The sequence below is a fragment of the Anser cygnoides genome, chromosome 20 (assembly GCF_040182565.1).
Source record: "Anser cygnoides isolate HZ-2024a breed goose chromosome 20, Taihu_goose_T2T_genome, whole genome shotgun sequence".
Classification (NCBI taxonomy): Eukaryota; Metazoa; Chordata; class Aves; order Anseriformes; family Anatidae; genus Anser; species Anser cygnoides.
Window position 1 is genome coordinate 1,754,889 of NC_089892.1, and position 13,970 is coordinate 1,768,858.

Sequence of the window (13,970 nt, forward strand, 5' to 3'; positions counted from 1 at the left end):
GAGCACGAATTGAAACATAGAAACAGGCCCGCCTCTGCCCTCCCTGGCGTTTTATAAAGTCCTCAGAACAAAATGAACTATTGAACTTCAACTGACTCTATCATACTACGCCATATTTTAAGTGCATATTTTTAAGCTCTCAGCACGGTGATTTGGGGGGGTGGGGTCGGATTGGGGTGGTTTTTGTAAGAGGGATGCTGTTCTGTGTGATGTTTTCTCTGCATTGAAGCAGGAGTAAGGAACCAGCAGGGATAACTAGCATTTTTAAGGGAAGTGCTAGGAGCTGAAACATGTAGGTTTAAAGCAAGCTTGTTCTTCTGCAGATTATTTAAATGTTAAGTATGTGCCTATGTCGAGGATACACGGAAAGGAATCTAAAAACTATTATCTTCTGTAGAAATGAACCTTCAATTTACTCACTGCACAGGAAGGGCAGGTTCTAGTCATTTGCACTGCCAGCAGGTGCCCTTTCTCTGCATAATGGGCTTCACATGTGTAATTAACACATGAAGGCTGCTACTGCCAGTTTTTTCTTCAGGTACATGCTGCTAGGAGTTTTCAGGACAACGAAGTGGACCACAAGAGGCTTTTACGCTGGGTTTGAAGATTAGGTATTCATTGACTTTCTGACAAAGCCATGTTAAAAGGGGCTAAGTCCAGATCCCACAGCTGGGAGCAGAGGTGTGCAAAAAGCAAACACTTGGGCAGTGTACCCAAGGAAATAAAGACAGGAGTCGCTGAGCTCTGCTGAATGAATTCTTTCTTGGTGTAACACCCTGTCCATACAGCAAATGAGCTAGCTAGTGTGTGAAGTATGATTTTAAAACATATAATTATTAGGCTGTAATTGCATGCTCACAAATACAACAGCTGATTACCTTAGCCTGATATGAACTTTAATTGGAGAGGTAGTCTCACACTAATTGTTTGGATAAATAAATTTAGTAACAATCCGTGTGCCACAAATATATTTCTCAAAATAGAGTCCATTTATTTTGTAACCATGAGAACTTGGAAAGGTGATTTTTGCCTATGAGGACTCAGAAATCAGCTTCATGCTGTTTTAAGGCAGTATTATTGCTTATCAGCGTCTGCCTCTTAAGGGAAATGATTTACATTATTTAAATTATTTAAAATGATTTAAATTATTTAAAAACAGAGTTTATTATTATATATTACTGTCTGGTTATTTATTTTGCAAATGTGATGTAAACAATTTAAAAATCTGAAATGGAAACAAAGAAAATTTAAGTTCTTCTGTTCTTTAAAATACAAAAAATGATGTTCATTCAGTTGACTTTGTCTGCTGTCCGTTGGTGCATATTGATTGTGCTGTTGGTGCTTTCGAGTCTTCTCCTGCTCTTTGTAGAAATCGCAGAAGGTTACAAGAACTCTGTATTACTTGTGATCTTTGAAAGGTTTTGGAAAAAAAAAGTATATTCCCTCTGTGATTATTATCTGTGATATTATTTCAGTAGAACCTTTCTATGTAAAAAAACAAACAAAAAAGCTTCTAAGGTCACAGTATCACAGATTTCTAGGTTGGAAGAGACCTCAAGATCATCGAGTCCAACCTCCGACCTAACACTAAGTACTCCACTAAACCATATCGCTAAGCTCTACATCTAAACGTCTTTTAAAGACCTCCAGGGATGGTGACTCCACTACCTCCCTGGGCAGCCCGTTCCAATGCTTAATAACCCTTTCGGTAAAGAAGTACTTCCTAACAGTCCCAGCTGATAATATTCCAATTCAGTTCCATGTTTGTGAAATCTGTTGTATTTCCCTGGGAGGACACACATGACAACTCTTGGATCTTCCCAGAACTATGAAAAAGTAGAATAGCTCTCTTCCCAGAGAGTGACAGGGTAATCTTCTTCCCACTTCCCTCTTGAAAGGATTATTTTAAATTTAATATTTATGTTCACCTGCAATCCTTATTCGTGTACTGAAAATGCCAAAAGCCTCTGTCTCCAAAATGTTTGATCTCTCTAGACTTGCTCTTTGTGCTAGGGATACTGAGCCAGTTTTGGTGGCTCAATACCACATACATGCATGTAGGATGACTTCAGCCATCTGATTCTATCATTTAGGTTAAAGGGTGGGGGAATTAACGCTGGTTATTATGTGGGCTTCTACCAGAAGTAACAGTACATGTTCTAAGGTGATAAAAACAGTCTTTTATATTAGATAAATTGCTTAGTAGCCAACATTAATATATTCTGAGAGCACCTTCTCAGAGCACCCTGCCACAGCTGCTGAATAAACGTTTCTGTTGGTGCAGTTTTCCCTTTCTCTAGGAGTTGTTTGTAGTTTTTTTTGAAACTCCCTTTCTCCTGTTTTCTAAATCTGCATGTAGTTCAGTATGCTCCTTTAAGTAGGTGGAGGGGGTAACTGGAGGGCAAGTACTCCTGCTGCTTGGGAAACAATGATTCCTTCCTCATGAGCCTCTGGGTAGGCATTTTGATTTAGCCTGGTACATCTGTGTACTCACTAAAAGCTCTTGTAGTTGCTCTGTGCAGTCAAGTTTCTAATTTGCATCAATTACCCTGATAAATTTGGGATTGAGTTCTGTTGCATCTCAATGAGTAATCTGAAGGGAAATCTGGAGACTACTTAGAGGGTAAAGTACTATCGGTGTATAAGAGCAACACATTAAGTCAGTGTTTGTATATCAAGACATGAACGTAGTAAATGTGATCTAATCATTTTCCTGGAACAGTGGAGGAAAATGGTGCAAGTCCCTGTGTAGCTATAAACTACGAACCTTCTTGAGATCTGTGGGTTTTACATTACATTTTCTGGTGAATTGCAGGTTTTTTTTGTTGTTTTTTTTTTTTAAGGTGTGGGAGTTTTGTTGTTGTTGTTGGGGATTTTTATTTTTATTTTCACTTAAGAGGAAGTGTCCCTCTATTTCACCTGCTTCTCTTCCAATTAGTAGTTGCCCGCCTCTTGGGAGCATAATTAAGAGGTCTCTAGTTAGCCTAAGGAAACGAATTAAAGAAATTGTAAAAATGCAACTGTAATAAATGGGCAATATATAGCCGTTAAGTCCACAGTATCCATATTCATGCTTATTCATTGCTACTTTAATGATTTGATATTTACCTATATAACTCATTTGATTGTAAATAACCCTGATTGCGTTGGGAACCATTGTGGCACAAGAGGAGTAATAGCCTTTCTCTTTGTTCCAAAAGACTGAGGCAGGCTTTTTGTTTAAGCAGTGAATGTGCATAGTAGAAATTGATACTTCTTACTTTTGCACTTAATGGCTATTGCCTGCCATCAAACAGCTTTGAGTAATTAGGAGTTGTGGCTGTAGGAAGCCCCAGGACTGATTAAGCGTAAAGCAGTATGTAAAGACTGGTCTGAAGGTCAGTCCTTAATCTGTCATGGGTCTCAGAAGGATTAGTGATTGTGTGAAGTGTTTCTCCTGTTTATACAAGCAATGTACGTTCCTGAAGTTGACTGGAAAGACTTTAAAAACCATACACATCTAGCTTGGTAAAAGCTCCTTGAGCGTGTCTTCTCTCAGGATCTGAATAGCAGTTGGGAAGAATTGTTGTGTGGTCTGAATGGTGAAGGGGAGTGCATGATGTTCTCTTGTACAGTATGGTACCTGAGTATTTAAGTAATGGCATATGATTAACACTCTTTAAAAAATAAAATAAAACAAAATAAAAAGTTAATAAAAGCAATTTATGAAGCCTGGCATGGATCTTCAACCAAACTTTGTTTATACAAAATGAAAAGTTCTTACAAGAACTATTTTCCCATGGTTTAGTTAACCTTCTTCGTTTACCTTCTACTTTCCCCATCTTCTCTTTTGCATCACAAATGCTATTCATCTTCCAGAGCCCTTTGTAGCATGTACGTGGTCTGCTTGTCACCTTCTGTGCACCGGTGCCATGGCTCAGTGTCCCGTGATCCAGGCCCTATCACCTGTTTGTTAAACATTTCGCAGAGAAATGCTCAGTGTTGTATTTGTGCTCTACCTCACGCCCTTAATGAAATCTGTGCAACTGTTCATAAAGCTAACACAAATGTTTGCAAAAGTAGCACATTATTTAACAAATTTCTGCTTCAAAGTTTGCTTGTTCATATTGATCACAATAATCTGAGCTATTTTATTGTGTTATATATATAAGTATATGAATTATTTATGAATGTGTAAGCTAAACCCACTCTTCATAGTGCTTTAGCATCAAATTGTTCCTTCTGCTTTCTCCAGTCTGTCCAAGCGTATATACATTGTGTAGCACATTAAGGATCTGGCTGCAGTCATTTAGTATGTAGTAATACAAGTTTAAAGAAATAACAGCTTTGAAAACACTGCTAAAAGTTAGATTACTGTGGCCTTTACTCAGTCCCTGTAATAGCTTTATATGCTGTATTGTCTTTACACGTGATGACTTGCACTAGAAAATTGAAAAGAGAATTTTTTGCATCCTAAATCGATCCTTGCGTCTCAAAGCCTATCTTGTAGTTCCATAAAATCTTACTGGGTATGCATGGTTTTAAGGAGTTAGGCATTCTCATTGTTTTGTTGATAAACCGGGTGGGTGACAGATGGACATGATAGAGTTAATTAACTTTTACGGAGTCAGATTTTCCTATGCTTGGTGACAGGCTCTGCTTTTGGCCACATTAATAAATGGCTGGCTTTCTGGAATACTGCACTCTTCCTGCTTCCTTTCATTACATTAGCCAAGGTTCCACTAGATGGGACATTTGCAGTCTTAAGACTTCCTGCCGAGGTTCAGACTTTGTATTTTTGAGATTGAAGCTGTCGTGTTCCTGAAACTACTTAATTAGAAACACATTCATTTCAGTGCATACTGGAGGAGTCCTCAACAGCGTAGCCAGGCACACAGGGAAGTTGAGCATTTGTGCAGCTGGCAGCTAAACCAATGGTTTATACTTTGAATGTGAAATTACTGGGTATTTTCTTGCTCCTGGAATGTGGCCATTGGAAATGAAGAGATGTGGGTGAAAGAGATAATGTTTGTCACAAATAAAACATGCAAAATTACAAATAAATACTCCTCAGTTGAGCAGCAATCCATATGTAGTAAGTGTATATCATGTTGTACAGTAAAAATTTGTATCCAAGAATTTGGATATATGCTCTGGTTCTCACCTGTGGAATTCCCAAGGAAGCAGAGTCTTCAGCACTTGCACCAAGTTAGTTTACAATTCAGCAGTCTCTCTGGGCTATCACAAAGTGCTTTACTGGGTGAAGTTTGGGCAGGGGCATTCTTGCCAGCGAATGCAATTCAGTAAGTTGTAAGGTGATAACACACCACTTCGGTATTCTACGAATGAACGCGTATGATTCTCTGAAGTTATATATGTTTAAAGTCTTCAAAAAGAAGGAAAAAAAGTGTTTTCATCCAGAATGTGTAATATAGAGGCTGTTCACATCTCTTGGTACAGCATCCAACAGAGGAGCAGTTTTTGGTGGCATATTAATAAACATGCTAATTATTAATATGCCTATCAACAAATTGTACTTTTTGAAAAGTTATTTCTCACCAAATGAGAAGCAGAGTGATTTCTGCTGGTGTGTTGCAGTAGTTCTTTCAGCACTGTTCTTCCCTTACTGAACAGTAGGCACCAGTTTATAAAAGCAATATGGAAGATATTTTAATCCAAGGCAGCACAGTGACATTTCTCTCCTTTTTCATCTGAAATTGAAAATGAGCTCTTTGAGCTTCTGTATGCAAAATCAAATGAGGCTCTATTTTAAAAGTTGTGTCTGTCTGTGTGCTTTCAGTTTAACAGGCAGTATATGCCATATTTGCAATTAGCAGCTTTGGCATCCTCTTTGATATGTTCTAATAAGCAATGCAAATATAAGCTTTCCCTGATTAGTTGAGTGGGAGTTCTGTAGTAAGCTTAATATTAGAAATACTGTATATGCAAGGATACAACTTTGATTCAGTATTCTTCCTGTGTTATACAGTCCATATTGCTGTTTGCAAACATCACTGAACAGAAGACTGAAAAGATCAGTCTTTCTCTTAGCGTTCTGTTTGATAACAAAAGTAAAACACCTGTGTTTGAGGCTACAAATTTGGCGTAAGAACTTGTTGATATATTTAAGTTTCGTATTCTGAAGGGAATAATGATACCAGCACATATCACAATAATTCGGGACTTACTCAGAATCTTCCAAAGTCATTTTTATATCCTTGCTTTATAATTGTAAATATTTCAAGATTGATACTAAGTTATTTAAAATGTGCCTGGACCCATAGTCAAAGGATTAAAGCTTGTAGTACTGGGTGCTACATGCATTAAATTAGCCACTTAACACTACAACTGGATCGATCTTCCTAAACAATACTGTTTAGCAAAATTCTGTGTATTTATTTGAAAATTGTAATATTTTTAAGAGACCACAATATTTTAATTTATATGTATATATTTAATAGCTGCCTTTAAGTACCTGTCTTAACTTAGAAATTCTGATGTCAAGAGAAATTTAAGTCTTATGGTAGTGAGAGGATATTGCACAGTAAAACAAGTCTTTCAAAGACGGAATAAAATTTTGTTAACATGTGGTTTGTTTATATATATATATATGTATATATATATATATTTATATATTAAAGTCTAATCCAGTATACCAGTCTCTTCCTGTAGCTAATTTTATAACTCATATGTGTTAATCCAGCGTTACGAGAATGTAAAGCAAGTTTTTCTTCTTCTTTGCAGTGCCCCAATGCCCTACCTCATTGGAATACATTTAAGTTTGATGGAGGTAAGTCTTTCTAAACATTTCTGAAAATATATGTCATTTTATGATTTAGACTCAAATTCTGCAATTAATTTTACATTTGTTCATATGCTTAAAAATATAATAGTCCTGTTAATTTCTGTAGGAGTGTTCAGATAACTGAAGTTAGCTATGCATGATATTGTTAAAACTTAAGGGAGTCTTAATGGTACCTTGTACTGTCTGGGCATAGTTTGTTTGCAGTTCAGCAGTCAGCGATGAGCTGACATGGTGTGTTCCCCTCTCCATCCTGTTGCTTCCTGTAATAGTTACTGCCTCTAGTTTTACTCTATTCAGAAAGGCGGAGTTGATATTAAACTAAAATGTTGACAGTTACAGTTCTCTTGTAGGCATTTGCAGACAGTTTGTAATTTTTTTAATGTTCAAAAGACCTTGAAAAGAAGGAATTTGCTGTTAATGTTAACACAAAGCTGGCAGAAAACCAGCCCTCGCAGAAAGCTTCATATATAAACAATTCAGAGTAATTCTGCTAACTGTGTGTGTGTGCATGGAAATAGCACATTTCCTTCTGCTTCCAATCCCGGTGAAACAGTTGATAACTTTTCTCAAAAGTATCTGGAGGACCACATAAGCTATTAACTTAGATCCCTGTGAAAATCCTAGTCCTTACTAATAGTGCCCCTTCAGACAGGAAGTCTGACCACCGTGTATGTGCTCGGTATGGGAAGAGGCATTCCTTTTAAGAAAGCACTGCCCTTTTGTAAGTACTTAAATTAGTAGACAGTGTTGAATGGTAGGCATTGCAAATGCCCTTGGAAATTAATTGACTTTTGTCCCTCTTTTAGATACCTGTGTTTGGAAATTTAAGCTTAGGATATTACGACAATTTACAATGCTGAATTTTTTCATCACACAAAGTAATGCATATTACTAGAATATTTGTTTTTGTATTTTCCATAAAAATTATACCTTCTGTGGAAATATTGATCAAACATTTTCTTTCACTGAGGCATATTTATATAATAATGATCTTCTATGTCTCTGTGTTTTTAAAACTGAGGTTTTTATACTATGTAACTTCCCCTTTTTTCACAGTATTAATGTGACGTAATTTCTTAGAAGTCACCTTTTTCATGAGGAGCTAGATAGAATATGCAGGGCTCCCCCCTGCTTGACCACAGATGCCCTTTATATTGCTAAATAAAGTACAGAATTACAGTGCAATGTGTTAGTGAATAAGCAATTATTCTAAATGTCAACATGTACATTTGTTTGTATATAAAATGTTTTTGTTAAAGGAATTTCTGATAATTAAATTTGAATACTGCATAGGCAGAACCAAAGTGATATCTAGGGAGTAGTCTGGCATGTATTTTTCATATTGAGCAAGAATTCTTCTGCCCAATAGCAGTGCCAGGTAATCACTGGCATTCTTATTAGGGTATCTAGCTATTTAAAAAAGTAGTAAAAGGCCTGGTAGAGGATGAGATAACATCTTAGTGCAGATACTTGTCAGCTTTCACAGATCTTCTCTCAGAAAGACCTGTGTGGTCAGCCTGGCAATGGGTATAGAAAAAAATAATAAATTACACTTCGGAGTTGCGTTGTCTCACCCCTGCCTTGCTACATCAAATATTACCTCTTCCTTTGTCTCAGTTTCTTCAGATTGCAGGGCTCTGTAGGCCTTCCAAACTCCATCTGTAAAAATTCAAAAAAAGGAGTTCTTGGAGAAGCCAACTTTCATCCATTTTAGTAACTTGCGAAAAAATCTGTTTAGTACTAAATCCAGTACGGCTTTTGAATAGTTGGAGATTCTGGAACACACACACACATTGGCAACGCAGTTATTCAAAGTGCCTTATGAAATAAATGAAATAAATAAAAAAAACCTGTCTTCTCTACTCCCCCTCCTCTGAAGGATAAATTGAATACTTCCAGATAGAAATGCATCTTCTAGCTAACTGTGCTTTTGCCACAGAAAAATAAAATGAAATCACACAGTGGGCTATTGTATCTGTTGTTTGTTAGCAAATACTGGATAATCGGGCTGGGTCGTGGGCAAGGGAAAGGTAACATTCGGCAAACTAATTTGAGCATTACTAGTTTACCTCAAGCTTACTCTCCTGTTTGTCATTTTCTATGTACATAGGTATAAAATCGTATGTTTTATGTGTTGGAATAACAATCTAGTAGCAACAGCAATTTTTTCTCAGGTTCCACCAGTTGTGTATTTTTTAAAAATATTCTGTATTATTTTTTCCACATCAAAAATAATTTTTAAAACTGCAGATAAAAATATTGTCATTATCCAGTATCCATTTTTCATTAAATGCTGAAATTTCAGCAAATAGTCCTTTAAAAGTGTTTTGTCAATTAACATGTTCTAGTTTCAGAAGAAGAGGTTAATTCCCCAGCTTTCCATTCAGGTTAAGACAGGTGGGCTCTTCTACTGTACAGCCCCAGGGGAGTAATTGCAGTTACACGGTTCTGCTCCAGCAGCCCTGATTGCATAATTTGTCGGTGCTGCGTAAATGTTAGTGGAAGCCTAAACTTGTGTAGGGGAAGCTGTGGTGTAAAGGGAAGGGTAAGTTTGCAGTGTAGGAAAATTTTCTAGCTTTGGTGTTGCTTTTGTGTGCTTTTGCTCTCCTTATCTTGGAGAAGGTCCTCTGGAAGAAATACAGTCAAAATTACAATGCTTTAAAACAAAATGCACCCGCTGTCGCACCTCCAGAGGGTTTTTTTTCAACTAGTTAGTTAGCATCTTAGCTAGTTTTCAGTTTCCCATGTTATATGGGTCTCTGTAGGAGGAACAGTTATTTTAATGGAAAATGACAAATTTTTCTTATGATTAAAATATCAAGCATATCCATTGACTGTTAAATCTAATTTGCTGTGACTGAAATGTTCTCCTGTGAGATAAGATAATCTCCTGTTGTAGGTCAGAGGGCTCTGGCTGATTTATGAGGGAAAATCTTGGTAGAAAATATAAAGCTGTGTTTTGTGCTCTTATTTTTCAGCTTCTCTATCATCACCTAGTTAGTCATTCTTTATAAGATTTCCATTTAGCAATCCATAAAGTGACTTCAAAGAAGGCTAAAAGTTTATAAGCTGTTGGATAAGCAAGGCTGGAGCTATCACATGAATAATGGAACATGCTTACAGAACTAATTGAATTCATATTAGATGAAGATAAGTACTTAGTACTGATAAATAACAAGGTAGGAAGATGAAACTCCATCAAATGAACACATCCCTTTCATAATCTTACTTTCTACCTGCATCCCGCATGCTATTTTAGTATTCGTGTTATATTAAATTCGCCTTTCTGTTACAAGCGGTGTCAAACTTAGCTGGCAGCCTTTTCCATTTTGTCTTAGTAAACGATTGTTTCGGCAACTGTTTCTGTAGTGAAGGTTGTTAGCGTGATGGCGCTGATGGAAGAGGAATGCCCTTGACCTAGTAGACTACCTATTGGAATTCAGGCACATGTGGTTCCCATTACCACTGGGAACGGTTCCTTTTAGCTGTCAGATACCACGCTGCTGGCAGTATAATCTTCTGTGCCAGGCCTCCGTCGTGCAAGTTACAGTAATGCCCAGCCTTATTGTGCTCTATTCAGGGCACAAAAGCAGTATTTAGAAATGAAGTTAAAGATGAGAAAAGTATATTTACTTATCTCTTTATTTTTAAGATCCCAGTCACTCGAGGACTTCATCTGGGACTTCGGAGTCTTAATTCTTGTATAATTTTCCGGAGTGAATGTGTGTGTGAAAATTGGCATTGCAATTGTCAGGATGAGTTCTTCCTTACCATGAAAGACAGTTGTGCATATCAGAAAACCGACATGAGCAGAGTTTTGTTTTATTTTAACCTAGTAGGAGTAAATATGTTCACGTCAGGAAAAGAAGTTTCACTAAAATTCTTTCTATTTTTAATATGCTAGGACACAACAGCTGATCTCATTTCACGTTGATAGTCTTCCCCTTACACAGCTGAATAGAAGGCTGTGTTCAGCCCTCTGAACCCTGTGCATGTGTTCTGGGAGCACTTTTTGGCGTATTTTTGTGTCTTTTTCAGGTAGACAAGAGTATGCACTATTTGTGGTCCAGTCCCATTATATGCCAGGTAGCTGGCACAGAGTGTGAGCTAACAGACTCTGAGAAACAGTTTAGATCGGCCTGGGCTTCCTGCTGGCAGAGCCACGTGGAGTACTGGGGGAATTGTTGGCTGTCTGTTTGCAGAAGACACCCTGAGCACTGGCATCTGCCACTCTAGTGTTAATTGCTAATGAAATTTTTTGATTGGAGAGTAGTATTTAGCTTTTTCAAGCCATTTAGGATTGGTAAATCACTGAATTTTCTACCTAGAACTGAAGAAGTGTAGGGTTTTTTTTGCAGGGCTTAAATGATGGGGTTATATACTGGGTGTTCTTAAATCCAAATCTTAAAAAAATGAAATGTAATTTCGGTACTCACAAATATGGTAAGTATGGCTGTACGTGGTTTCAAGAGTAAAACGCATGTAAAAACGAGAAATTACTTATTAAACTGTCTCTTATGCAACTGTTGGAAAAATTAAACTAACACTGTGCTTTAGTGGGAGATTCTGGAGCAGGGGGGATGCCTGCAGGACACGTTGGAAGAAACCCAAATCCTGCGGTACCGAGTAGGCTTACCAGTGACTGCGGAAGGTTTTGCTTCTGTTGTACGGTGGTGTTAGAGCAGCACTAGTGATGTTTGTCACTCAGTTAGCAACAGCTGCTTGTGATAAGGATCTCGAGAATCACCTGTACAGGATCAGGGCCTGCACATCAAGGTCGGGGGTGGCGGAAGAGTGGAAGATGCACAGAGGGGGGCGCAGGCCACCTGCTGGGCCAGATCAAAGGGCTGCAAGGTCAAGGGGCACATCCAGCCTAACCACGCTTGTCTGCTGAATAGCTATTTCAGGTTGTAAATCTGAGGGTGATTTCATTAAGTCCTTCTGGCTGCTGTTGGGGCATGAAATAATAAAATTTTATATCCGCTGCCTTTCCTGCTTCTGGCAGCCAGATTGACACATTGTTGTCTGCGGCGTTGTGGCGTTCTTAAGAAAATAAATGGAAACTATTAACTAAGTAGAGACAACTCATTAAACAAATGGATTTTAGACTTGTGGATCATACTTTCATAATAGTTTCAAGTATAATGTACAAAATAGCTACTACAAATACTAGGTGTTGTTTTTTAAAGATTTTTTTAAGATTCCAAAATAATTACTGGAAGGTAAATTTTCTTTTCTCTGTTATTGCAACATCTTTAATAAGTTGATCCATTTGTGTCTGGTCGCGAAACCTCATGATCATCTTGGTTTATGTTTTGGCACCAATTTAGCAATGAAGATACATAAACCTCTCTGTTTTTTTTTGTTTGTTTGTTTTTGTGTTTTTCTGTTTTGGTGTGTGTGTGGTTGTTTTTTTGTTGTTGTTGTTTTTGTTGTTCTTGTTTTTTTTACGGAAGTATCCAATACCATTGTTCATCTGTATGAAGTTTAGCTCAGTTGTTTTTACGGTAGGAAAAGAAAAAACTGCCAGCTGTAAATAGTGATAATAAAATAACATTTAGTATAAACTGGCATTGGTATTATTGATGAATATTTCTTCTATCATATGATGCATGCAAGACAGAGGAGCACCCCTTAATATTTCCATATAGTTTCTCAGTGGTTTTGCTACCTTTCACATAAAACATTTAAATTACTTCAAGTGTTTGGCTGCTTGTGAGCAGGACAGATCATACTAACTGCTGCTTATTTACTGACCTGGTGTTTAAGGCCCCCTGGAGTTTGTTTGAAAAGTTAAGAGATTTTCACAGTAAAGGTGCCATTTCTGAAATTTAAAGTGCTCTTTTCACCAGGAGATAAGTTCTCTCTGATTAAGTCAGTAATTCTTACTAAGCCATGTTTATAGAGGCCATAAACAATGGGTTCAGTGTGCTTGTTAAACCAGCTTTCCTTACCTCTCCGCTCTTTTAAACAGAGACATATAAAATAAAAGGCAGGTGTAGATGTTAGTCCGATTTGGTTGGGTTTAGATGATTAATTATGGCTACAAGGAATCCGGTAATGTTGGTTAAGGCTTGCAGTAGTAGTCTGTGATGCACATTTTCACTGAATCATATCTTTTGACTCAGCAAATCCCGAGTATGGAGCAAGTTTGGATAAGCAAACAGCAATATTCATATTTCTTCTTGGTTTTGCTTCTCCATGTGTTTTTCTGCAAAATATGAACTTATTGAATATAGCCCATTCTGTTCAATGGGTATCAATTCATCTGTAAAATTTTGTTTTGACATTCAGGAAGTTGTGAAATATGGAATATAACTATATAAAGCTTAGTGGCGGTCCCTTCATATTTTGACAAAACTGCGACAACTTGCAAAGCCTACCTGTGAAATATTCTACATGGAGTTGCGATTTATAGAGTACAGTGGGATTTAATAGGAAGAGTGCAGTTGGATGCTGGGAGTTTTTACTGAAATTCCAGCAACAGAGTGAATGCTTTTATTCCCGGATTCAGCTGGGCTGATAGGTACTACATTTATGTCATAGTACCTTTATTAAAGATTATAGTGAAAGGAAAGATGACAAAAAGGATCAAGATGAACTGGTTAGTCTGCATTTCTCTGGGATAAGGCACAACTGGACCACTGAAAAATTGTGTTTTGTCGTTTTTGTTTTTTTTTGGTTTTTTTTTTGGTCAAATATAATGCCGGATGCAATAAATCAAGTTATTATCAGGTGTTTTATTAAATTTGACGGTTTGTCTCCAGGGAAATCCCATGTCTTAATACAACTATTAAGAAGTTTAAAGTAAGGTTATGGTCTTCGCTCTGTAAAGGCATAGCGCAGCAGAGTTTAACATTAGCCTTCCTTTCAGATGCAGTTATTTCTGGGCTATATGTGGAGGTGATTACATTGATCAGCATTTATAGTCATTGCATGGTGAACTGAATCGTTTTGTATTATGGTCCTTGGCAGATTTCAGCTTGTGAAAAGCCTATACTTTGCTACAGAAAATCCCAATGTTGTGCTGAAGGGAAGGTGCAGATTCACCATCAAAGTTACAAAAACACTCATTGACAAGTTTGAACACATTTGTTGCTTCTTTGGCAGTATTCAAGAGAAGGTTTTAATTCCTTCTGTCTTGTCCTACTAGCACTTGATTTTGACAAGCTTCTGGCTTTGGTTA

General features: G+C 37.3%; 1 protein-coding gene across 12 annotated transcripts in view; it reads left to right on the forward strand.

The window, feature by feature from the left end:
* The window catches only part of DENND1A (DENN domain containing 1A), a 194,393-nt gene that overhangs the window by 97,527 nt on the left and 82,896 nt on the right, over positions 1-13,970 (forward strand). For all 12 annotated transcript variants that reach the window (XR_010826022.1, XR_010826024.1, XR_010826023.1 and 9 more), the window contains one exon: positions 6,724-6,769. Coding sequence is in view for 9 of the 12 variants with exons in the window: in XM_066980576.1 (XP_066836677.1) it covers positions 6,724-6,769 (46 nt within the window). In the remaining 3 variants the exon portion in view is untranslated. The remainder of the gene's footprint in view (positions 1-6,723; positions 6,770-13,970) is intronic.